General features: G+C 40.8%; 1 protein-coding gene across 6 annotated transcripts in view; it reads left to right on the top strand.

Annotated features, from left to right (window-relative positions):
- Positions 1–760: 760 nt before the first annotated feature.
- IGF1 (insulin like growth factor 1) overlaps positions 761–27,155 on the top strand; it is a 71,861-nt gene continuing 45,466 nt past the window's right edge. For 2 of the 6 annotated variants that reach the window (XM_040984541.1, XM_040984531.1), the window contains exons 1-2: positions 790–1,105; positions 6,154–6,310. In XM_040984541.1, coding sequence (XP_040840475.1) covers positions 1,043–1,105; positions 6,154–6,310 — 220 coding nt within the window. In that variant the 5' untranslated portion in view covers positions 790–1,042. Of the gene's footprint in view, positions 1,106–2,799; positions 2,963–5,299; positions 5,361–6,153; positions 6,311–27,155 lie in introns of those variants that run through there. The other 4 variants (XM_040984511.1, XM_040984549.1, XM_040984522.1 and 1 more) reach the window with 4 other exon arrangements.

Raw genomic sequence — 27,155 nt, 5'->3', positions numbered from 1 at the left:
TTGAATGACATCATAACTCCTGAGAGGGCAAAGCTAGCCAGCTTCTCTTGTTTACAATTGGAGAAAGAACACACATAAACACATAGCACATACATACAGAAAAAAATTGAATATTAGCTTTGTCTTCCAATGCCACCGCCTCCCCCCAAAGTTTTAAAGGTACAAAAATGAAGAAACAATTTAAAAAAGAAAAAAAGTTCACTTCACAGCTCAGCATAATCTTTGCTTCATCATGGGCAAAAAGCATGGCCAGTGTCCTGCAGGAAGCCAATCCAATGCCAGCTGCTCTCTGTATAAGTGGGTTCTAGGAAGTGAGACCAGTTCCCTTACCTGGCACCTCTAACAGGGGGTCCCTTGACCTCTGTTTTCCAATCGAGTTGACCCTGGTCATTTCAGGTTATAATTGTAGCACTTGCTAGAGGTGGTTTTTTTCTTCCTTACTTACTTCTATTGAAAAAAAAAATTGCCCTAAGATTAAAAAAAAAATTGTAAATTGTTCACCCATCCCCCACTTAAAATTTTTCTAATACTGGTAAGCTGTGTTAGCAGACATGGGTGTCTCAGTGCCCAGCATAAAGTTGTTCAGAAAGCAGACCCTTATTTTCTATGGCAGACTAAGTGTTTTCATGCCTGCTAACCCTGTCACTAACACACATTCTTTTAAGGGAAAAAAAATTCTTCAGTGCTCTAGTTTTAAAATGCAAAGGTATGATGTTATTTGTCACCATACCCAAAAAAGTCCTTACTAGAGAACTTTGCCAGAAGAGGGAGAGAGAGCGAAGGCAAATGTTCTCCCAGCTGTTTCCTGTCTACAGTGTCTGTGTTTTGTAGATAAATGTGAGGATTTTCTCTAAATCCCTCTTCTGTTTGCTAAATCTCACTGTCACTGCTAAATTCAGAGCAGATAGAGCCTGCGCAATGGAATAAAGTCCTCAAAATTGAAATGTGACATTGCTCTCAACATCTCCCATCTCTCTGGATTGCGCTTTGCCTCATTATTCCTGCTAACCAATTCATTTCCAGACTTTACTCTTCAGAAGCCATGGGAAAAATCAGCAGTCTTCCAACTCAATTATTTAAGTGCTGCTTTTGTGATTTCTTGAAGGTAAATATTTTTTTTTTACTCTTTGAAGTCATTGGGGGAATTTAAATTGTGTCCTGTTTTTCTTCTGCCTAGAGCGGGTCTTCACTTTAAATTTTTCATTGTTTCGGAACTGAGAGTTATTTATAAAATGCTGAATGTGCAATTTCATGGGATCAGAAGAGACAGCTCGGAGAGATGGATGCATTCACACAGATCTCTATGAGTAGAAACTGTTGTAAGGTACTTATGTGAAATCCTCCACTTGCTCAGGGCTCCGGTGGTGTTACTGTAGAAGATTCCTTTAAATCTCATCAATGGCTAAGGGTCACAGAATGTGCATAGCAACTTTGGGATCTCCCCCGACCCCCCCCAACCCCCTGTCTCTCTCTTTTTTTCTTTTGCAGGTGAAGATGTTTTATTTTTAAGATCTTACTGGGATGTGTGTGTGTGTGTGTGTGAGAGAGAGAGAGAGAGAGAGAGTACTTGTCAGGACTTTATTTTACAAGACATGCCTCATGTAAAGCATTATATTTCAGATGATATTAAAGCTTTTAAATATAATCTTTAGAACTAAGGTCTTGGAACTCTGTGCACTTAGTGCCAGGAGAGTCTAACTTACAGTGAAGTTTAATTTGCTCTTGTGAAAAAGAAATCCTTGACAACTCTTGCTGACCTTGCATATTCGTACAATCTAAACAAATGCATACTGTGTGTGGGAAGCAGACGCTTTTGTAGCAGCCGCTTGTCCAGCTTTTTTTTTTCCCCCGGGAGTGGACTTTTCATGGGCAAAGTTTGGACTGAGGGTTTGTGTGTTGCAAACGTCTGATTTTATCTGCATTGCCAAGTCTCTGTAGGTAAATCTGGCTGCCGTTTTCAGTGCACTAACTTCTCGTTTCCGATCACTGGCCCTCGTTCAAGTTTCCATTCTCAGCAAAATTCTATCCTTCACGACTCGTGTTTTTCCAATTTGCAAGCACTTTAAAGTCGCTGTCACAGACTCCTCCGAAGCGACTGCTGAGGGCTCAATTCATAAAACGTCCCAGCCACTTAGTGCAGCATTCATTCGCTGCTCTCACAAACAGCGCTCGGATCTTAGCACAGAGAGTAGCTTGGGAGTTGAGGATACACCGTTGTCAGGCACCTGACTCTGCCGTCTTTGGAGATGCCAACAACACACACTCTGGCCACCTTGGTGTGCAACAAAGGCAATCAGTACATATACTGCCTAGGGGATCTGACAGCTGGGGGTTTTGCCTGTCTGCTTAGGTGGTCAGCAGCCAGGCTGTGGAGTGTTATATCTATATTGATTACGAGTTTGGGAAATCATCTCCAAATGAACTTTTTCATGCTGGGTATGCTGAAACGTTTCAGGAGTCGTGGTGTTGACAATAAGTTGTTAACTTTTTCTTGGACTTGCAGCAGGAAGTGGCTGGAGGGAACTGCATGGTTTTTCAAATGTAATTCCATCAGCAAACTTGTCTAGAGACAGAACTCAGAAGCTCACCAGCTAATTGTCCTCCCAGTGTCAAGGTATTTTCAAGGAAGGGAAGAAAGGAGCAGGCTGGAGCTGGGGGGGGTCGCCCTTCTGGGCACCTACAGGAGCCACACAATAGGAAAGGGTGATTTGATGAGGGTGGAGGGGATTGACTCATTTCCCAGCTGTGCAATTTGTTCATTGTTGAATGGACAAAACGCAGTTTACTCGGGTTTGCATTATACCTGCCTGGGTGTCCAAATGTAACTAGATGCTTGCCCAAACCCCACCCACAATGCGGCACATGTTTTTAAGTCCTTAGTTTTCTATTCGCATCAGCCTCATAACACCCACCCTTACCTGCTGTGAAAGACCAGGGACAAAGACAAATGATTGCACCTACAGTGAGTATTTTCTTATGACTATTGCCCTCAGATCTTACTGGGCATTTGTACTGCAGTCCAGACATCTGGACTCAATTGATATTCTATTTATTTAAGATTGAAAGAGAAATCTCTGGATTAGTGAATGATTTTTGAGAAGCAATATTCATTTTTTTTTCCTCTTCCTCGCTCTTCATTCTTTTCCCCCTCTATCATATCTGCTGCTCATCTCTATCAGCAGCCTTTTTACATTTGGCAAAATAAAAGGCCAAATGAATGAGGAACATATGGGGACACTTATTTCAAACTTTTAACTTTCAAGCAAGTTCGTTATTATTTTCTTTTGTGGGAACACGATGTGATAAATTCTCTGGTTCTCTGTGGGTGGACTGGACTGTTCCCTAAACCAAAGGAAAATGCACTAGAGGTTCTGTCTGGTGCTAGAACTATAAGTACTGATATTTATCTGACAATATAACTCAGCAAGAAAAAAAAAGGAGATATGAAAAAACCTAAAATCTTAATTGTTAATGCAAGAGGTATACAGGATTGCTGCACTTTCATGTGTTTTACCAGAAGTAACTGTTACAAATAAGGATTTGGCACCTGATGACTAAATTTACTAATGCTATGTGTTGGGATGCCCCACCCCCATCGGGGATGTCCCAAGAGCTGAAGGACCTGAAGACATCCACCATGGTAGGTGCTTAGCTTTCTGCATGATTACAGAGTCCACCAGGAAGGGAGGGGTGGAGAAGCAGGACTCCTGACATGATGTATATTCTATGGCTGGCACATTGCCAGAGTGTGGGGGCCTATGCTGTAAAGTCAGATGGAGGTCTGCTCTTTCGGAAGGGACCATGAAGTGGATCTGTTGAAGTTCCTTCTGCAAAAACTCAAGGGGAAACCTCCAATGACTTCTTTTATAGCTAAGACAAATGAACACTGGGATATAAATTGCTTCTTGCAGCCCCAATACCTTTGGCATTGTAGGGGAGAAGGGCTTCATGCTGTGGTCCTACAGAGAAAATCAAGGAAATGTCCAGTTGAGCTTTTACCTTCTCTTATATTTTATGTCCATTATTTATGATGATTTGCAAATAGTGGGTGCTTTTCATCTTCTACTGTTTTACAAGCATTAACTAAATATTTATACCGTGTTAACAAGAGTCGGAGTTGGAGGGTTTTTTTTTTCCCAATTGCTGGGCTGAAGGGCTGGCCACAAAAATGGAAATCTTAATTAAAATGATGGAGCAAACTTTACCACCAGTGCAGAGCCATTAAGTTCAGAGTTCATGCAGGACAGGCAGGTGGCCAGAAAATAAATGGCTGAGTCTGTTTCTCCAAAAATAATGGCATTGAATGGACCTGTCCCTGTGGGGAGGTTCGAAAAAATGGGGGGGAGCTTAAAAATTATGGCTTCCAGCTTTAGTCAAGAATGCTTTTAATAGGGTGCTTGCCTCACTTCCTGTCAGGGGTTCTTCCAGTGCTACTGGAAGCAGTTGCGTCTGAGAAAGGTGAAGCTGCTCACCTTGGGAGCTTCCTGGAAGAAAGCATGTGTCTGTGACAAGTAGCAACATGGAAAAACTTAAGGCTCACCTTAGCTCCGTTTGACTGCTTGGGGAGAGAGGGGTGACTGGAGTCGGAGGAAGCTTGCCCTTGGCAGGTCAAACCAAGTCAAGCCAAGTACGGGTCCCTTGGCAGGTTTTGCTATAAAATGGATACAGTGACAAGCAAGTCCCTCCAAGAGTTGAAGTCAGAATTCCTGTGCATAAAAAAGGAAAAATTAAAAAGAGGCTCAGGTTTTGAGCCCAATATTCAGTAGAGGAAAGAGACTTTTTGCACCTGTGTGCATCTGACATTGGACTTGCAGCAAGGGGCTCCAGACTGCAGCAGCAGCACTTACGTAGTGTGCAGGGTCAGAAGCAATATCCTAAAGTGTGGCTGCTGGACACACTCTCTACTTTAAAAGAAACCCAAAAGCCTTGGAAGCCAAGTCTCTTTCTGGCTTTCTGCAGCTCCCTTGCTACTCCCAGCAGACCATAGAAACTGGAACCCCTCCTCCCCACAGCCAGACACAAAACCTCCAAGTGTTACTCTAACCTTTGTTTGTCTTTCTGTGTAAAAACTGGCAAAAAAGAAAAAAAAATACCTTCTCTGATAGTGGGTCCCAAGCCACTCCCTCTGGAAGGGCTCCTCTCCCCACCCAGGGATTAGGACTGTTCCATAGGGGGCTCACGAGAAATCAGAAGGAACAGGCATTGCTGGGTTTCCCCACCTCAGTCTCCCAGCATTAGATCATACCCTTTCCGTCCAATCACATCTCTACATGACTGTCCATGCTCCATTGGACCTAAGCATAAAAATCAGAGAGCTCCCCTGGATCTTTGGGTCTTCACTGTGAAGTCTCCTAGTTCAGGTAAAACTTTGATTTTAAAATGTTGTATTTTCTCTTATTTGTCTTTGGGTATAGGAGTGCCTTCCATGACCTTTGTGGTGGGTGCTCCTATGGAAGTAGGAGTCGATTTTATTTCTAAATCTTGATTTTTTTTCTTTTTCCTTTCTTTTCTTTTTTTTTCTGTTTCTGCTTTTTCCTTCTACTTGGGGCTGGATTAATTGCTGATATTCCCCAGCTAAGATTTCTCTCTTTTTCTCTCTCTCTTGCTCTTAAAAGAAAATATAATGATGTATAGTGTTTTGACAAGTTCTTTTTTAACCACAGTAAATTCTTTTTCCTCAGTAGCATGGGCATCATGTCCTGATTAACTTCATACTCTGTTAAATAATGATTGCATATGCTATGTGTGGATTGCCAAATTTTAGCATGTTTGAACTAATGAGCATGTATGGCTTCAAGTCAGTTTTGCTGACAACATAACCTTCAGTCATTCAAAAGTTTTAGCAGGATTTCTGAGAGCCAGAGGTGGTTAATACAGGCATCTTTCATTTTTCATGTAAGTGTTTCAAGCTAGTTTATCCCCGTTAGTTGTAATCAGAATCTCCGAAGCAGGGGTTCGGAGCGGTTTGACGCAAGCCTGTGCGCAGCCTGTGACCCCCAGCTGTCGCTCACACACTCGGTTGCACTTGGGTGCCAGGTGGTTCCGATCAGTGTCAGATTTGGAAACCCGGGAACGCAGGCGTCCGCCTCCCACCCTCACGCGCCTCACAAGGACCCAGGAGGAGCCCTGACCCTGCTTCTGTTTCCTTGGCAGGTAAAGATGCGCATCCGGTCCCTCTCGCATCTCTTCTACCTGGCCCTGTGCTTGCTCACCTTCACCAGCTCCGCCACGGCCGCACCGGAGACGCTCTGCGGGGCTGAGCTGGTGGATGCTCTTCAGTTCGTGTGCGGAGACAGGGGCTTTTATTTCAGTAAGTAGCCTTCTCTCCCCTGTGCTGTTAAAGTCTGAAGTAGAAGGCTCCGTGGATTTACAACCGCAGAGCTTGTGTGAAGAACTGAATGCCTGCCCGTGGCTGGCAGCCACCCTCAGCCTCTGAGATTCCTCACCTTAAAGTAAGCATAGAGTTTCAGCGAGGCTGTGGCAGGTTTTGCAGATTTACGATGGAATTTTCCTCCTTAACAGTTTGTCTTTATTTCTTATGGAGCCTTTTCTCAACTGTTACCATTTTCCCTTGCTCTTCATGCTTTCATTAAAAGATGGGGGCAGAATGACGCTGGAGTGTTGAGTCTGAGAACTCGGTGTGCCCTTCGAAATCTGTGGAACACGTTCAGGGCTGTTTTTAAATGTATGGAATTTGGAGTAAGATGGTAAGAACCTCCCAGTCAGTGAGTGCACCAGGAGTAAGAATAAAGAAGACACATCCCAGGTTTTTGTGTGTCCTATGAAGTCACCACAGACAGCTAGACGGTGAACTTCACTCAAAGGCACCTTTGCATTAAATCTGCAGGTTCTCTCTAAAGGCATGCCAAAATGTCATACTCCTTTCCCCCCTCTGTGCTAATTGCCCTGGATGTTTTTGTTATTGTCGTCCTTTGGCGCGGCTCTTCTCCGGACTCGCCAGGGACATCTCCATCTGGGCTAGGGAATCTGACAAGTGTAACATCACTTATCTCCCCAGCGGGTCTCAGGTGATTAGAAAGTTGACAGTGAAAAGTAGACAGCCAAGCCAAAGCCTGCAAATAACAAAACAATAGCCAGTGATCCCTAAAGGAACCGGCTGCTTAAAGAACCCACCTTGCGTGCAAGTGCTTTACCATCTAGAATAATTCAGTGGAAGAGTTAAAGCCAGTTGCTCGTTCTGTATACTTTGGAATTGTAAAGGGTTCCAGGAAACGGAGCATGAATCATCTTTAAAGGTTCATATCGCTCAAGTGTAGACAGCTTACCTCAGCTACCCACTAAGCTTTCAATAGCGCCTGTGATGACTCACACACTTGAAGTTGCTCTCGTTTTCCCAAATATGAACCCTTCTGTAGGCAGGTGTGTGTGTGTGTGTGTGTGTGTGTGTGTGTGTGTGTGTGTGTGTGTGTGTGTGCTGGGGATAGAGTGTGCACACCAGTCTGGAGGTCAGTAGGGGGGATGTGAAGGAAGAAGCTGGTAACTGGCCTGATGGTCTGTGCTGGCCTTGGATTTGGCAACAGTGTTTAAATGACTAGTGACAGGCAGCCAGAAGTGCTTTCTGCCATTTAAATGAGCAGTTCTCACTCTCCACTCTGAGCCAGTGCTTTAATTAAATGAATTCATTTATTTTCTGGCAATATAGCAATTCTATCCAGTTCTGTCTAGCAGGGCAGATGAATGAGTTCATTGGGTGGGTGCTTTTCCAATGGCATATTAGCTTTACTTTTTAAAAATCCTATGGAAGGTAAATGTGTGACATCAACCTGACCCAACAGAGATGTGTAACTGCTCTATAATTTGCTGCGACTGTTCGGCATTTTGTTAATGAGTAAGTGGCCCTCGCTTATTATTCACTAAGGGATTTTTTTTTGCACTGACAATCTGTAAGATTTCTTCTCTTATCTAGTTCAATAGGTAATTGCCAAGCCCACAAGAGTTCCCTGTTACATGCCAGGTTGACCCCTGAGGCTCAGCATGACATGCTCCAGGATTTGCATGGAAGTTAGATTCCGTGCCAGTAATGTTTGCATTAGATGATGAAAAGTAAGAATGGAAAGAATGTCTTGGTTTTAAGTAATGCTATGATCCTTGTGTATGCTCACACAAACATTTGAGACTATTGGACAACTGTCACAGAAAGCAGTTCCAAGGCACTGAAAGGGTTCTTTTACTCTGGTCACCGCAACAAATGCCAGCAAATATTTTTAGTTTTATGTTAATAACTTGAAAGGAAAATGTATATATAGCCATTCGATGTTTAGAGTATGCCTTTGGATGGAAAGTGGTTTTGTAAATCATGTGTTATTGTCATGAAGAGGATATGTTTCAGATGTTGTGCCTTACAAGAGTTCCTTGATTTATGTCACTACCCTGCCTGACGTAGACGCTCATGAGCAAAGCTCTTCTTGTTAGCTTTGTAATAGACTGGAAAATCCTCCTTATCCAGAAATTCACCATTTAAATCATTCTAATTTAAATGAAAACATCAATGACACATCTGCTACACATAAGAAAATATCCTAGATGCTTAGAAACCAAAGACAGGTTGACCTAAACTTCAAGGAACCTCACAGTCTGGTTGGGAGGGCAAAATAATGCACGTAAATATTACCAAATGTCATGAGAAAAATACTCTTGGGAGAATAGGTGGTGTACTCTGTGCTTTCTCTGAATATTCTTTTCCATTTGTAACTTCACCTTACCGAGTTCTACCCTCACATGAATGACACCTCCTCAATGGACTCTTTCATGCCAAAGACCATATTTTTTTTAAATACTTTTGAATACCAGTATCTAGTTCAATGCCTGGCTCACAGGGTGGCCATGCATATTTGATTATTAAGCTGCCAGAATTGGACTCAATTTAATATAATGGAATTATACTCCTTTTTTTTTGGATTTTTGCCATATGAACCATCAAGAATTAGGGTTATCAAGTACTTTCATGTTTGCCCAAGTATTTGATAAAATGATCCTGTTTTTTTTTAACTGAATATAGCACATACTAACTGACTTAGAGGCTGTAACTACATTGATGGTCTGTTTGTGTCTGAGCCAATCATTATTACTGTTGTCAACAAATTGTATTGCGTTTCCTTTTGTCCCTTGAGATTTACAATGTGTAGAGAAGTCAGCTCTTGGCACTTGGAGTCTTTGAAATACTCTTTTTGAAGAAAGCATTCTTCCCCACTTTCGTTGCCTGTTTGGTGACACATTTTTTTAGCTTTGTTTTCAAATATTTGTGGTAGCTATGCCTTCTATTGTAAGCTGCTTCAACTCTTTCAGAAGTATGGATATTTCTTAACAATAGGAAATGCTTTCTGATCCTGGTTTGAATTTTCAACTCCTCAAAGAAAATTGCTTCCCTCTGAATTTTTAGTCAATCCAGAATTCTCAAAAAGGAGAGTTTTCCAATGCCACTAGAAATATTCTAAGTCAATATTTTGTTCCTGACTCCTATTTTGACAAGATTGACAGTGCTGAGGGTGAGCTCATTCTGTTCAAGCTCAAGTTCCAGCAGAGCACAGGGGAGCAACGTGCTGCATGGTTGTGCTCTGTGCATCTTCCCAGCATTCGTGGAGCAGTTCATCTAGAATAGATGCAGCTTCCCCTCACATTTTTGTGAAATTAAATATCCTATGTAGAGCTAATTAATGCTTCTTCTTTGAGTTTCTGAGCAAGAGAGCCTCTCAACCAGCCTGGTACTGTCCTAGTCCTGGGGGGGGGGCGGTTTGGGGGGGGCAAAAAATGGTGATTTAATAGAGGTGAAAGTACATTGAAAAAGAGCTTGCTGTTATCTCATGCGATGCATGGAGCCCTTGCAGGGCTGGCTCCCTCTGACTTTGTTTTGCATGAAACACAACATGAAGCAAAATGAAACAGGAGAAGTTAAGCTTGTCATGGACATGAATTTTGACAGCCATAGCGATTAACCATTTTGACAAGCTGTTTAGGGGCTTGTAGAATTTCTCTCCTTGGAGATACTTGAAAAAAATGATGGACAACCAGCCTTCTTGGATGGTTTCAATTAGGAGCAACCAAAGGAAAGAGAATTTCTGGGGTCTTTTTTAGTTTTAAGAGTCTATAAACAATCCCTTCAATAAACTGTATATGCTTGACCTCAGTGGTCTAGGAAAAAGGAGAAGTAAATCAATTAGGAAGGAAACTTGGATATCCCTCTAGCTACTCCAGATTTATAGATTTTGTAAAACATACTTCCAATGTGTAGTTATTAAGAACACATTTGAATAAAAGAATGGTGCTCTTCCTGTGTTAAAGTATATTGTTTTTATAAAGAGTTTAAAATGCAGTAACTTTTCTAGTTTGAGATTGTTATTACTAACTCAAGCTTCTGTCCTTCAACTGCTCCCAGATTTGTCATTCATTAGCTGTATGACTTCTTGGCAGGTATTTACACTTCCTGGGTCAAAATGTCTTTGTGAAGCAAGGGAATTTTGTCAAAGTAAATGATCTCTTTTAACTTTAACAAACCAAAAGTCTAGGTGACAATTAACAAGGATTTGTTTCTTTTCAAGAAAGAGGAACCTTGGATGTAAGCCGGGACCAAAGAACATTTAGGCTCCATTATCTTCTGTACATAGTTTGTGTTGGTCCCCAAAGATAGGAGATTCCACCCACTTAAAGAAAGAGCAGGCAGCGGCTTTGTTTTATTTTGCTTTAAGTGGGATTTAATCCTTCAAAGATACAATAGAAACTTGGAAATAATGAAATGCATGCAGGTCTGCTGACCAAAGGAGTGTGCCACAAGGAAACGACACTACCAGGTTTTGTTGTTGTTGTTGTTGTTGAACTTTCTTGGTAGGGAAGACAGTAAGTTCATCTTATAGCTTCCCTTTATTCAATTAGAACAGGAAGGTACAAACCTCTTGGGTTTTTTTAAACCTATTGGTTCTTAAACCTATTCTACTTAAAGAAGGATGTGTGATTTTAGGCACCCAAAGACACCTTCATCCACAAAGAGCATTGTTTTGAATAGGACTGAATTTGACTGGTAACAATTACATTCCTTTTCTTGATATTTGTTAACTGCCAGTCATTCATTTATATAGTTGTTGTTTAAAGTTAGGAATATAATTACAGCATGATAAAGCACTTTGGAACTAACTGGCACATGTAGAGTTTGCCCTTATGATCTTGGTCTTTCAGTGCCATAAAGCTAAGAATGCAGAGACATCATTCAAGGAAGCTATTCTTACCATTGATCTTTAAATGTGGCCAGGAGGATTAGTATATGCAACCAAGGGGCCACTAAGGAAGTAATGGTTTCTGTGCCAGGTTGGAAAGTCTTTTGAGTCTTTTCTGGCATGATAATGCCCTTCCAAATCCCTTCTCCCAAGACGAAGAATTATGAACAGGAAAGCAAAGAATTCAAGACCAACAACAAGATGTCTATTGCCAATTGCCCAGGGCTTGAACCCCAGTTCTACAACTTTCTGGATCAGTGAATTGGAGCAAGTTATTCAATATCTTTATTTCCTCAATTTTCTCATCTATAAAATGGGAAAATGGGATCTGCTTTGCAGAGTTGATGTGGAGTTTAAATGAATTAAGAAATTAGAATATATTCACTTGGAATGCATTCTGACATTTAGTAAACACCATACACATGTTAGTTATTATACTTATTCTCTTTTGGGATCTGTTTCAAGATGTGTGGCAAAGGTTGAGGTATCTGAACAGTACAATTAGTTATATGTTCATTTTCTTTTCTTGGCAGCAGCTGATGAAACCTATTAGTTGTATTAGCAGTTGTGTAGTCATATTAATACTAATAATAAGAATTATGCTTTGTGTTTGTCCATAACACTTTTGCAAAATCTAGTTGTATCAACTTTATTTTATCTTTACCCAAGTCTTGCTTCATTTAGCAAATAAGAAATAGGAGACTTGGAGATTTTCTGAATCACTTTACTGGATGGATCCAAAACCAAAACAACGTCCCTTGTCTCCAAGAAGTGTACCTGTTCAGCCTTTAGCAGCTCAGTATGTTGCAGTGTAAAGATGTTCCAAAATCCAGTCCAATCCTTTTAGAGATCAACAGCAGGAATATCAGGGTTATTTGGGCAATTTTTAACACTGACCTGAGTGTAAGATTAAAGAAGGGACCCATGGAATAACCCTACCTCTTAACTTTCTGGATAAATTCAGGAAATACTAACAGGATTCTTTGATTAGAGGCTACTGGTGTGTAAGATTGCTTACAGGCTAGAGGCTTGGATCCCACTCAGTAGAACACTGCAAATCACATGTGAGTACCAGAATAGGCAGTGTGATCTTGGGAAGGCTGTCTTCCAGACAAGTTCAAATTCTGCTCTTCCTGTGACAGTGAATCTCAAGTGCTTCCTTCCCTGCAGTTATTAGTTTTGCTAATTGTTTTCCTTCTCCAAAAACATATGGAATAAAAGCTGCTCAGTTGGGTAAAATATCTTTCTTTGGATGCTATGATAATTGTGATAAAGGAGAGGTGGTGACAAGGCACAAGAACTATATAATAAGCCAGGTGGAAAGACTCTTCCCTAAGCTAACCATGACAAGAGCTATGGGAGTAGCCAGGGATTTTAATCGCAAGTCTTCCACCTGTGCAGGTGTCACTTAACCTGTTGTTTGAATACCGCTGGACTGAAATGCATCCTATATTTAGCAACTAGTAAGGTAGACATCTGAGATCAAAAAAAAAAAAAAAGAGTTTTAGCATTGTGCAAAGTTGATTGGTCTCCAAACACCTTGTCCAGACATCATGCACCATTGCCAGCATTTCTCAGGGCCTCCATTAAAATCAGACTCCTCTCTCTCTCCAGAAGCTTTGCTTCTCATTTTATGCCCCACACCAAATAATTAGACACACTGGAAAAAAGCACCATGTCTCTCCCAAAGAGATTTTTCATTGTTCTCAATGATGGACTGCAAAGCATTTGCTCTTTTAGGCAGCCAGACATCTTTGACAACAACAGTGGCAAAAAAAATCATTTTTGTGCTGAGCTGCTGCCCTGGCAGAACTCCACCTTACACCTCTCCATGAACCATTAGCAGACTCTTACATACCAAATAATGACTTTTGAAGTTCAAACTCCCAGGCCTTATTAGCTGTTAGTCTAAGGAGATGACAGCATAGCATTTTGTTTTTCTTTGTATGTATGTGAGATTGTGTTTAAAACATAGTAAGGAGCTGTTATTTGACATACAATTGCTGAACTACAGTAAGTTGTATGCCTATTTAATGCATTGTTTAGTCTCATATTGGCTAAAGTCACTGAAAAGAACACTTGGCAAGCTTTGGCTTCTCATTCTTGGCATAACTACCCTTCTCTTACTTTTTTTTTTCACTGAACTTTAAATAACAAGAAAAAACCCTTCACTTACTTTACATCTGGCATATTGCTTTATGCAATTGGCCAGAACCTTTACATGTGACCTTCTGCATTTGTCCTAAGGTAATTAATGGCTTTGCAATATTTGATCAGCAAAAGCATGGACACAAAGAGAAATTGTGCAATCAGCAAAGACCACACAGTCTTTTAAATTAAAACCTTTTGCATTAAAAGCTCAGACTTTCTGCAGAGATAAGGGTTTCTAAGCCAAGAAAAAAGAAGACATTCTGAAACCCCAGGGAGGATACCCAAGAACCTGGTTATTGGTTAAGTATATTATCTCTTATATCTCCCCCTTAAAGCTATCTCATTGTTGGAGATAAATAAAATTGAGAGATGCTGCAAGTTTGGAAACCCCTAAAAATAATTTTATCAAGCACCAAGACTGAAATCCAGATAGATGTGGTATATCCTATTAGTGGTAGTTAATTAGTAGCAGAATTAGGAGATACTATTGATTCGGTTTTCATATCCCAATGTAGTATTCTTTCATTTTGCACTAATTAACCCTGCCCTGTCAAAGAAAGTCACCTGGTAAGTCATGTGACCTTTAAAGACTCTCCATTCAAGTTTATCCAAATGGCCATAAATCTTAGTGTATCTTTCATTTCGATAAACTCACCTGGGACTTAACACATTTTCTTTCCTTGCTGTTGAAATTTGAACAGATTAAAGTGACTCTATGCCTGACTCCTAAGTGATGTACAAAGCTTTCACATATTGTATGTTATATGATTCTGACTCTCCGGTCACTCTCTCCAATGTTAACTTGGTAAAGCTGCTTTGGAATGACTTAGCAAAGCTGAACTCCTGGAAAATCTGAAACAGTCTGATGAGTTATTGGATCAACTTTTTGCTGGAGATTTCCCCAGTGGTCTTAGACCAAAAGAAATTTACACCTGATTGTTTTCAGATTTCTTAAAAAAAATACTCTACCCATCTTTTCTCATTTTCTTCTTTCATCTGCAGTCTTCCTGAGGTACTGGAGAGGCTGGGTGAAGGGCTTTCAGAGAGTTGGCCAGGAATAGAGGTTATTCTGTGAGTCCTGCTGGGAAGATGGTACTACCTCTGTGCATTTACTCTGATGAAATGGCTCTTTCCTCAGAGGCAATCTATTTAGAAAGCCTGACCTGAGCCAACTGCACATTGGCCAACTCCTCAGCATCTATGAAACTGGGGGAAGGAGCACCACGAGTTAGAATTCTGGATTCAATTGCCTTGAGAACACTGTAGATTTCTTTGCTCTCTCCTCCCTGAGCCTATCTCCAACTCCTCAATATGATTCAGTGGCATGTTTCTCAGCCCTACTTTAGTCCCGTAATGCCTACTCATGCTTCCCTTAAGTGCCACAGACAACAGAGGCTCTCAACCTCAGCATTATGGGGGGGAGGGAGGAATGAAGAACTGTCCTGTGTATTAAAGAATGTTTTTGCAAGATACTTGGCCCCTACCCACTAGATGCCAGTAGTCCCCTGGTCTTAGTTGTGATCGTGAAAACTATTTCCAGGCATTGCTGAATATCCCAGAGGGACATAATTGCCCTCAGGAGATTTTAAGGACCACAGTACTAGATGAGCATCCAGCAAAGAGGAGAGAAATCGTAAGTGAAAGTCACAAACCAACTGTCGGTTACTGATTAATCAGAAGTCTGTGATCCCTTACCCAGCATAAGCAATGAGAAGAGCCATTTGGGGTATTTGAAAATAGTATCTGTAACCTTAAGCGTTTTTAACTCATTTATGTTAGTTCGAGAAGTTAAGGCAGGCAGAAACATCCAGAGAAAAAATTGTGTGCTTAGGATTCGATTGTGACCATCTGGAGCAAATGAAAAAGAAGCTGGCTGTGTTTGACCTCAATATTTGTGGCCATTCCCTTCTCAGTCACATAATAAATAAATGCTCAAATCCTTACCCATGAAAAAGTCTGGTTCCAACGTAGTAGCCACAATTTTCCTTCTCCTTTCTTGTGCCTTTCCTCTCTGAGTATCATCAGAATCATTTTGTTGCCCAGTGACAGTCAGAAGTTCCATGTTTGGGCCTGACCCAGCTTCCCTCCTGGAAAGCTCAGTGACCTTGGAGAAGCCACTTCACAATGTTGGGGCTTTGTGAATGGGAATAAAAACAATTATATCTCAGAATATCTCTGATGCTTGACTCTACAAGGATGTGGAATTGAAAGAGCTACCCAAACATATCTCTATTTAATGACTGAATTGGAAACTTTGCCTTGCCCCCTCATCATGGCCCCAAAATTACTTTAATTGGCATAAAATGTTAGTTAAAATCTATATAAGTTAATTGGTCACTGTATCCTAACCTTCTTCACTAAAAAGAAAAGCAGGCTAGGAACTCCTAGTCATTTGTCACTTTGTGTTTAGACCACCTAAGAGTTAAAAAATACATTTTCAGAACATTCACTCAATATTACCCTTCCTTTGTTCTCATTGGACAAAGAGCAAAAGACCACTTTCCCATACTGAGCTTGCTTAGATCACTTTTTCCCATGAGGTAGCTAGTCAGTCATTCGGATACCACACAAGGACCAAAAATTCCTGTTCTTTCAAGTCAGCTATTGGTGAATTCTGCTGAGCCTCCAGAAAGCAATGCTCAGCAGAGAGAATATACTCACTAATCTGAAAGTCCTATTTGCATTCTCAAGTTGCCGATCTAGACTACTTCCTTTGCACCTGACTTAGGGGAATCGGATTTTTTGTTTCAGCATGACTTTGATGACAATGAAACGGAGTTTTGTTTCCATATGGACCAGGGACCATGTGGTTTTTCTGTCTCAGGAACCTCTCATCCCATGGTTCCTAGACATAGGATTTGATGCAATAAAGAAGCTTTTGAACCACACAACCAAGTCCTGGTTTATGCTGTGAATTTTATTTTCTGTTTTATTTTAAGCTCTTTTCCAAAAAGAGGGAGTACATTTTAACATTTTTTTTTTCTATTCACCATAGCATGAAGCATGGGGAACTTAATAAATACTTTGATTTGATATTAACAAAGTCATTCCAAAACTGTTTCCTTCTTTCCAGAGCCTAGAATATAACCCCCGGACTTTATGTTTGCTTCTGCATTGAAAAATGGGGGGAAGGGCGGGTGGAAGAGGGAAGTGTACAAATGTACTTCAGATGTTGTCTTTTGGGATCCCTTCCATGCTGTCTCATGGAAAACTCCTAGCTCCATAGGAAACTAATTCTAGTCAACAGGGAAACTTCAAAGGCTACATTTAGTTTGGAGATCAGAACTTCCACTCAATTCCTCTCTTACTTTTATTTATTTGGAAGGAATTGTGACAGGCAAGAGAAGGTATGCAGCAAATAGTACCTCCTGGACAAAGAAATCCTGAGGTAGGCATAACAGCTGGAGCAACTAGCCTTTAGCGAACACTACAAGCAGTTTCTATTTGCAAAGCAGAAGTGAAGAATTCAAGAGCTAGAAAGAACCACATTCAGCAATCTTGTCCAGTGGTCTTACTTCCCAAATGAGAGAACCAACGTCTGGAAAAAAACATGATGTACAGGAGGTCACAAGGTGTACTTATGGGAAAGCCAAAACAACAGTTAAGTCATCTCACCTTCAGCGCAAAGCTCTTTGCTTGTAATATTTAGCCTTGATGAATTCACGTAAAGCCAGTGTTCATAGCTATAGTCCATACGTTCAGAGTGTCATGATCTTTACATATAACACATCAGAATAGTCTTTGAAAATTCAAGCACTTAGGCATTCATAAAAGCTTCCTCCGCCCAATTTCAACCACTCATTGGTTACCAATTTTAAAGTCTCTCTTTCTTAAATATGATCAGTTTAAAATCCATTAACCCTAGTAAATGGATCAGAGACTCTTAAAAAGTAAGGGCCTAATTTCTTTCTAGAGCTAGTTTTGATTTGAAATTATGTCAACTGACAGACTAGTGGTTGCATTTTATATTATCTATTATTAACTCATAATTACCCAAAACAAAAGGTATTGTTGATGCATGGTCTCTATCTCCACACATTCCTAATGTGCTAGTCTTCCATGAAGGTCTTCCATGAAGAAGCTTAAATTTTCCTACGTAGTTTGAGTTTTATGTTTCTTTCCATTAAAGTTTCCAGCCATTCATAGGCATATTTAGTTTGGCAGAAGGTAGTGGTGACTCATGGAATGAAGAAATTTGAAGGCAAAGCTACTGAAAATGGATCTAATTTCTCTTTGGGGTAATTTGGGAGCGAGCAATTGATAATTTGTCTAATTTTTCCTGGTTTCATCAGCTGCCACGCTGCCAAATATTTGTTCCATATGGATATTTCATTATTCCTGAAACACGTAACGCATTTCAGCTGCAACTATATCTAATGTGGTCAAAGGGTGAGACTATTGTTGGCTTATTTTCTCATTGTTTTTGGCTGAACACCCTCAATCAATGGCTATTGAGTGAAAAACCAGGATCATATTGAAACCATTTTGAGTATGTTCCTTCCTATGGATCCAACAATTTGTGTGTCTGTCAAGCATGGCAAATGTTCCCTATTAGAAGGATGACTGTGTTTTCAGCATACACTCAATTGCCAGCTAATTGCATTTACCTTATAATTCCATTTTCTCGATGAAGTGTAGAGATATATTTGGCAAAGCAAAAAGTCCTTCTTTTTTTTTTTTGTGCTGATTTTTGCCTCCCAGGATGGAACAAATGTTAGAGGATGAATTCTGAGAAGATGAAGAAAACACCCATACAATAAGCATCAATTACGCTTTCCTTTAAAAGAGACAATCTGTGGACCCTGACTCATAAGAGCTTTCAGACTTGTGGAAGATATTAGTGTCGCAAGTCTGGTTGGTATTTCTGTAAATTATTGGTCCTTTGAGTGCAATTATTAAAATCTCCCCTCCCATATAAGACAGATGAGGCTTTACTAACGTTCAAAAGCTCCATAATGTGCAGGCTAAAGACACTGAGGACTTCTGACTGGTTCTGAAGCACTGGGGATTTAATGTTGTAATGTCACTCAGGGAATGACAGACTTCAATCAATATAAATTATGTCAATGCCCCCTCGTTGCATCATTAATAACAACAGCAATAAAGGACAGAGAAATCTCTCTGCTAAAAAAAAAACCTGGATTTCGTTGATGACTTTGGCAAGCAGAATCTTTTGTTTATAACGGGCATTTCAGTTTAATTGGTAGATGCAGAAAGAAGGTACATGCCAAAGTTGCATAGTAAAAAAAGAAAAAAAAAAAAGCTTAGTGTATAGAGATGAATGGATAGTTAAAGGAGCACCAGGGTTCAACTGAAACAGCATCAGAGGACCCAGAGACCCCAAAGCAGCTCATCAAGTGTTAATCAGATCCCTAGAAGCTCTGAGGACCCCTGGGCTAGAAAACAGTTAATGGGTACTTGTTAATTAGTGTTTCTCATCTGATAACAGAGAATGCAAAACAGTGAGCATTGAACTTTCACTGAAGATTTGAAAAATGATGTCAAGGCCAAGCTTGCCCCTGGTCACTAACAATTTAGAGGCTGATGACCTGCCTCACACTTCAAGTTGGGAGAGCTTTTCCTCAGAGGAATTGTAGACCTGCTCTAAGGATAACCCCATGGCCTGACTTTCTGTGAACTGGAAATTGGAACTCCTAATTGCTGTGACTGCAATTTCCAAACCCATCCCTGGGGCCAGGAACTGAGTGCCAGTGCTTAAGACCTTGCCAGTTTTCTTTTTTTTTTTTTTTTCAAAAGTTACATTTTTCAAGAAGAGCCAAGAAAGTGTGCTGAAAAAAAAAAATGCACCACAATTCTAATTGTATTCAGTGGGCAAGCACATTGCTTTTATTTTTTCATTTTCAACCAGGTTTTAACATTATTTATTGTGAGCTTGATTTTATTCGTTCCTATAGGATTCCTATTATAATCTATGAGAAATAGTTTTAGTTCTAGAAAAACAATGCATGCCAAACACCTGTGGAGAGGTTTAAGTGTAAACTCCAAACTGGTTTGTAAAGAGATACGGTTGGCTTCCAGCCTTTGCTAGATCCATTCTGGAGCTTAACAAACTGCCAGACCTATTAAGGAAGGTCTAGGGATCTGGAGGACTTGCTTTGCAAAACAAGATCGTCTCATGACACGGCAGGTCACAGTGACAGAGGGCCTAACACCAGCATAAAGGGAGGGATTTGAACTACAGTTAGGAAATCTCAGGTTTACTCAGAAATCTGACTCTAAATAATTTGGTCAATTTGATGACTTGCCCCCTTGATCTCAAAACCTGTTGCCATTGAAATAATATGAAGAAGAACCAAGAAAGTCCACCTCTGGAATACAATTGTTGTGATCCATCCTCCCAGTTTTTTTCAGGGGAAACAGACGAGCCATCAAAACAGTTGTCACATACATTCCCCTTGAACTTTGGGTACTTGCCACTTGTTGGCTATTTTCAAATCCAGAATAAGCTGATATTAGACCCAGACCAAAATTATGCATTTAATATATTTAGAGTTAAGTTATTTTAATACAATGGTATTGGTAGCTCCTTAAGGCTCTATTCATAGAATGCATGTTAACAAGATAATATTTATTTCCACCCTAGCAAAATATGTGAAAGTAAAGTTTAAAAACCAACCAATTTACTTATAGAAACATCATCTCAGTCACCTATTTTGTGCTACACATTATCCAGGGAAGAAAAAGCCACACCTTCAAAGAGGTTTTACTCAAGTGTGCAAGGACCCATTCAATATGAACTATACAATCTCAAGCTTGAGTCAGATTTCTCCTTTTATTCAATTCATACCATCTACTGGGTACCTTCTGATCAGGCAAGTATTCATGATGCAAAGGTTGACAAACACACAGCCCCTCTGCTTGTGGAGTTGATAGTCTAGAGCAAATGTCACAGGACAGGTTCAGTCCCCATTCAAACCCACCTGAATATAGCCTGGAAACATTTTGTTCCACTCACCAATTTAATGTCAGAATTATAAAAAGATATAAAGACTAATGGCTTCTGTTGAAAAACAGAGCAGCCAACCTGGATTTCTGGGTACACTGTAGAGCCTTTCATGTAATATGTGCCCTTTCAGTCTTTATTCTCTTGTTTACTCCCTCTTGCTTCAGCATACAGTGACCCATACCACTCTGGTTCCATGCATACGTGATCTTTCTGGATTTACTTCTTCATCTTTCTCTTCTAGTCAATTCAGCACACAGTTTTTGTACTGCGATAGGCCCTCCAATAATCACTGTATTTTATATGAATAAGACCCAAACCTTATCTTCTTAGCTCTCCATAGTTACCCTCAAACATAGCAAGAATACAGCTCAGCTGAAAAATAAACAAGTCCACAGTTGAAGGCAGAATCCAGGACTGAATAAATGGACATTCAATAATTTAGATATCATCAAAGGGGTATTTCTTCAAGAGCAAGTAGAGGTTTTGGCCAGTGACCTTGTAAAACAGCCAAAGCCAGATTCCCAGCTAATGTAACGGACAGGTTATGCAATCGCCCAGAGTGTTTAAGACAGTGGAGGCCATCAAAACCAACTCCTTAGACAAAGCAAGTTGTAGCATTATAGTTTGTTTTGCACCAAGATCCAGAACAGCTGTTACCAATTCCCTGGAAGATGACACACGTGTCCCTCCTCCCAGTCCCAACACTGGGTCCTCCTCATCACTCACCAAAAGTATTGCAACAGTCTCCTCAATGATCGCTCTGTGTCCAATCTTGCTTGACACCAGTCATCCCACCCATGAGATTAATCTTTCCAAAGCACAGTTCTAATCACTTTATCCCTTTTCTAAACAACCTCCAGTGACCATCCATGGCTAAGTAAATAGAATCCAAACTCTCCAATTTGACAGGAAGGCATTTTTTTAAAGGTCTCTATCTGACTTTCCAATAATATTTCCTAATGTTTCCTTACAGCAGTGCGTAACAAACGGTTAGTCCGTAAGGCGTATCCAGTCTTTATAACTATTTAGTTTGGCAAATATAATGTTTTTATAAAAATTTCAGTTATCAGCCAATATTTACTAAAAGGCTCTTTTCTTCATATTGGCACAGGCAATTTGTTTTATTCAAACTCCTGCCACTTTTTGTTGCTTTGCTCTGGTCTACGTCATTGCTCATATGACTTGGTATAGTCTTAATTCATTGACTTGATTAGTTCTCTGAGTTTACAAATGCCCCCTACATATACCATCATCTAAACCAGATTATGTATTGCTGCATGAGTTATTTCCCTGGACATTTCCCATGTTCCTCTCTCAAATGTCACCTCCTCTGTAAAATCTTCTACCAGATGTCAACTCTTTTTCCTTTGAAGAGAAAATCAATCATATTGCCCTTCCAGCATGAAGAATCTGTTCTAGTTTGTGTTTTTTGGTGAGTGTTCGTGCCTTATACCATCTGGTTGACTATAAGGTGAAGGATACACTTTACTCATTGCTATCAGATCCCATTTAGTTCTTCATACACAGTACAGTCGATATCTGCATGGAATTAATTAAGTTATCCATTTTTCTTTTGTCTTACAGGCCTATATTAGGCATGTGTGCCCGTAAGAAACCAGTAACTCATTTCAAAGGCAGACATGGCTGAGGAGGAAGGCCCCCATGGACCTGTAGGCATTTTCAAGCAGGGAGTGAGAAATGTTGCAAAACATGATCCTTTCTGTTGGAAACTGGCTGTGATCTACAGATTAAAACACTATTGTATGCCTCACAAGGAGCATCAACAGAAAGCCCTGTAGAATATTCTAGTTGTATTAGAATTACAGAAGTCAATCTATTCCTGGGACCCAGCTAAAATGGTGATTTGAGCCAATGCCAGGAAGAGCAAAAATGCCCTAGGAGAGGAAAAAAAAGAAAAAGAAACACAAATAGCTCTGCATGCTGCTTTCAAAAGTATCCATTTCTAAACATCCTGAGAACCTGGGAAGGGGCTCTTGTTTCTGTTCGCCCTGGCACAAGGGCTCTCAACATGTCACAAGGAGTCCAATTTTAAGCTCCAAAGCAGAGCCAACTTAATGAATTAGGGTTGGGATGACCAGCTGTAAAATGCCAGCCTCTTTCAAGGGAAAATTAGCCATGATTTGAGAACTACTGTACACCCAGCAAAGGGCTAGGAACCAAAAGAAAGCAGCAATGAGACAGCTGGAGAATACAGCTGCATTAGCAAATGTGTGCCTTGTCCCCATAGCATATAAAGGCGAACCTTAAGATAAACTATAAACTGATTCAGGAAGCAACCTTAAATATATGTAGCAATAATCATCATAAACCTATACATTCGGTAAACAATAGTGCTACAAAATAGTATTGTTACTTTTCCCTAGTCCTCCTAGACATGGAATATCTCCAAAAGGTTTACTGGATTTTGTAAAGTATCTCTGGAACTGTCACTCTCTTCCTATGCGCACACATACACACACACACACACACACACACACACACACACACACACACACACACACAAAATGAGTTCTGTGAATTCTCCTGATATTTAGAAGCGGGAAGGATGTTGTCATCTTTAAGCATTCTCCACCTGCCTGGTCCTCAGATGGATAGAGGCATGAATGTAACCTGCAATATGAGAAAAGCTAGAAACATTGTGGGGGGAGGGGGAGGAAATGATGCTTTCATTTTGGATTGCTGCAAAGTTCATGAGAGCTGCTCTTCCCTTTGGTAAAGAAGCTGCCAGTCCAGTCTTCCCTCCCCATATTAGCTGACAAACACAAATTCTACCGGGGGCATCAGACTGACCTTTTTCCTGACCCTCTGTAGGCCCAAGCGCAGACAGGCTCCGAAGCAGAAACCACAGGCACCGTTGGTTCCTTTTCTTTCACACTCAGATTCCTCAAAATAGAGACTTTTTCTGAATTAAACTAAAGTCTGACTGTGAGTGTCTGGGCATATTTGAATAATATTTATTTTGCCAGTCAGAAGGCAATATGGGATCTAAAAGAGAGTTCTGAGAATAAGGTAAGGAGAGCTGAACTCTCTGAAGAACTTAGAATTGGCTGTTTATAAGCTAGGAGCCTTTGGGCAAGTCTGACCATTGTCATTGGGTACAATCTGCCTGTCAGTCCATTGAAAGGAGTTTTTGTGGGCATCAGGAGAGGCAACACCTGTGGCTCACCGCAAAGATCGGAGAACCGAGGCCCACCGTAGGTTTCAAGAAGATAATCTGGATCAATTATTGTTAGAATGGCAGGAGTTCTGGGCTAGAATACCTTCTGAAAATGAAAGTGGGTTAGTCAAGATGGTCTTTGCACACCTTCCACAAGAGCTTGGGGACAGTCATTTATTTTGGGGTCACTTTTGATTTCTGTGGACTACAATTGCAAGGATAAAAGTAGGAGTCACTGTATTGCTGGTCAGTGCTTTGCATATTCTGGCTTCCCATGAGTAGGGATAGGAGGTTAATTAAATACATCTCCCGGGCAACAGAAATGATCAAGGCTGCCCCTGGCACACAATTGTTACAAAAAGTAGGCTTTTGTTTCAGGGGAAAAAAAAATCTCCCATAGAGAAACATGGAACGCCAATGAGAACTATAAATAGGACTATCATTTATGTCAATTATAAATAGATTTGCTCTCTTTTGATCAGACATAATGCTAGCTGAAAATCTGTAGTGGACAAAACTAAGGAAAAACTCCCGACAAAATATTATTGCATGGTAGTAGATGTGATGCTTTCTCTTCCTAAGGAATTATCTCCACTCTTCCCTAAATGAACACCTTCTTCCCATTTGCATTTAGACTTCTGTTAAGTTTTTGAAGCCCAGATTTTGATTTTCAGTTAAGTTAATGAAGTCCAGTGTTCAAACTTCATCAGTTCCTTAGGCTCTCTCCTTTCTAGACAACACATACACCTTTCTCTAGTGGAAAGATTGAATGGATGGAATGTCCATGCTAAGAACTCAGGGAGGGCAAAACTTTCTCCCAAGACAGCCAGCATGACCCATTACACAAGATGCCTTTTTTGCTGAGGGAGAGAAATTCTTTAACGAGTTACTACAGGCATGTGGACCCCTAGTAAACACGTGAGAGCAGCAAGCTAAGTACCAAAGGGATAAAGGAAACCCTTAGTAGAGAAAAGGCCCCACTCAGAGGCTGTTGCTACTGAGCCCTGCTCAGATAGGGAACCATTTTTCTGTAGCTCAAGAGCAAGGGAAATTACCCAGAAGGATCCCAGCTCTTTGATTCTGGCTAGCCAACTCCTTGTCCTCTGCTCGTATCCATGACTCATCTCTTCCTGGGGCCAGAGAGAGCAATGGCAGCTTCCCATCAAGCTGTCTGCTAGGTTCATCCTGGGACGAGGGATTGTGGATGGAGCGGCACAGTGCTGCAGTCCTTTACCAGGCATGCTGGAAAGCACTGGAATGCATGTCTCCTCGCTGCTAGCAAGAAAGGATGGGAAGTATTGCTCTAGTCTACCCAAGTTGCCTTGGAAGCTTTCAAGTTGGGTTCTCCAAGGCCTGCCAGTGTGAAGGAAAAGATTATGGGTAGAGATGGCTGGAAGCAGATATGATGAAAAGGAGCTCCTCTGGGAAGCTGCTTCCTCGATGAAGTGGCTTCAGTGGGGGATGTTTTTAAAGAAACTGAACTTGTCAACTGGAAATTCACTGCCTGACCTGAGATTCAGGGGAGATTTCTGGAAAAATACTAATCAGGGATTTGGAAAGCCTAGGTCCCAACGCATAAAGAAATATATTGAATATTTTTAAAGATATAAAATTCTTAGAACCGCTGGACAGGTTTCTGTGTGTGACCGCTCTCTTCCAAGCGGCATTGCTCAACAGCCCAACTCCCATCAGAAGACTGACATCATGCTGTTGTGCAACTCATGGTGTCACTTTGCTAACTGCACTTGCTGTGCATCTGACTACTGAGAAGCCAGTGGCTTTAAGTTTTGAGTCAGAAGTTCTAAGCAGAATCATTCCTGTGAAACTTAAACCCTCCATTCTAAAAAGTCAAAACACATTTGGATCTTGTGAATTGAGAATGCCAGGGCCAATATTTTACCCCTTTAATCAAATCCCAGGAATGGCATGGTGGGTGGCTAAGGCTATGTTATCCCTTCTCCTTTCTTCTTCCCCTAAACTCCTTAGCCAAGATTCTCCAGGCTTGAAAGAGTACAATTAGGAAAGTAGCTCCCAGCCTGTGTGTTCAACCCTAAATCTTATTCATGGTAGAGCCGGACACAGTGAAATCAGGGGGCAGGAGCCTGAAAATACCAGTATGTTCCCAGACTAATAGAAAAATGGCAAATAGGAAAGGCTGCTTCTTCCCATTCACCTCTGCATTCCCAAAGACTTGGAATTCTGTCACAATCTGATTCTCCATCCAACACTAGCCTCTGACAATTGACTCCTTGATGGGTTGGATCTCTCCTCTGGCTGCATTTATGAACAATTTTCAAAATTGAAGCAATGAAATCCTTTTCCATACTTTAATAGGCTGGCTTGGAGTGTTCTTGGGAGCTTAAAGAGGAGTGTTGAGTCCTGGATTATTCACAATGTGCCAATGACCTTCAGTCTTGGTTAAGTCAGACATTGGCATATGCAGTTGATCATCTACTGTTAGTACTGATCTTGTTCATTCTGTGCTTCTGTCATCCTTCAGGGAAGTCTAAGAAAATCAGATGGATGAGTTCTCCTTTGCCCCTGGTGTATGTCCTCTCCTTGAAGTAGAATGAGTGAGCAACCCAGTATTCCCCAGGCTTCATGATATACTCTAGAGACTCAGCAATAACCTGTCTTAATGCTCAGTTTCAGGATGGGAGGTGTTTGTAAAGTGCAATGGTGTTTACGGTAGGCCTTGACAGGTAGAATTTTGGTAGAGTAATTCTAGACAGGGAAACTACCCCAGTGAAAAAGCACATAGACTGCAGGGTGCAGAGTGTATTTGCAGGCATATGAGACTATCTGTAGATGCTGGGTACTATGTTGGCAGAGATTAGTGGCAGATAAGCTCAGAAAGATAGGTGCCAGGATCCACTGCATGGGCGACCAGGGCCCCAGCATTCGGACCTTCTTCCATTGCTTTCTCAGTGTTTCTTATGTGCATTAACTTTTTTCATCATCAAACTGCTTTGTAAGAAGGGAGTCACTGTCAGCACGTCACAGGTAAGGCTCCTGAGGCACAGAGAAGCACACAATGTGCCTGATGACAATTTGTTTTCAATACAGCAAAACCAGGGTTTTAACTCAGGCAACTGACACAAGCACCCACACCTTTGCAGCCTACTGTTTGTAATGTGCCTTTATGTTTTGCTTTTTGTTCCATCTCCTCTTCGCTAGTAGTGAAAATACTGGGTAACTGTTAGGCTATGCTCATTTGTTCCTTGCTTGGGGGGAGATCTATTTCATCTGCAGAAACTGAGCTTTTCCTACTGCAGGCCCCTCTTTCTTTGTATACAGAGTGACTATCCCAATCATAGTTATAGTAAAGTATGTTCATCTGTGCACTCCTTCAGGCCAGAATTGATACTGTAGTCCTCTTTAAACCTTCAGAAACTGGGACAGTGCTTTGCATGTACAAAATGCTCAATTAACATTGACTGAACGGATTTGAAGAGCAGAGGCCATGAGCTGAGGCATGAAGAAATGTTCCTGATCTAACCATACCTCTTTAAGATCATCTTTCCAAAATCTAAACAAAACAAAACAGAAAACTAAGAAACACTGAACCCCACAGGGAATTCTCCCCACTCCTAAAAACCTAAAACCCATAACAAACAGTTTGGGAAATCATGAT

This window comes from Ochotona curzoniae, unplaced genomic scaffold (genome assembly GCF_017591425.1).
Source record: "Ochotona curzoniae isolate NIBS_2020 unplaced genomic scaffold, NIBS_Ocur_1.0 contig_1014, whole genome shotgun sequence".
Classification (NCBI taxonomy): Eukaryota; Metazoa; Chordata; class Mammalia; order Lagomorpha; family Ochotonidae; genus Ochotona; species Ochotona curzoniae.
Note: the sequence above shows the minus strand (reverse complement) of the source record. Positions and strands in the feature narration are given on the sequence as shown.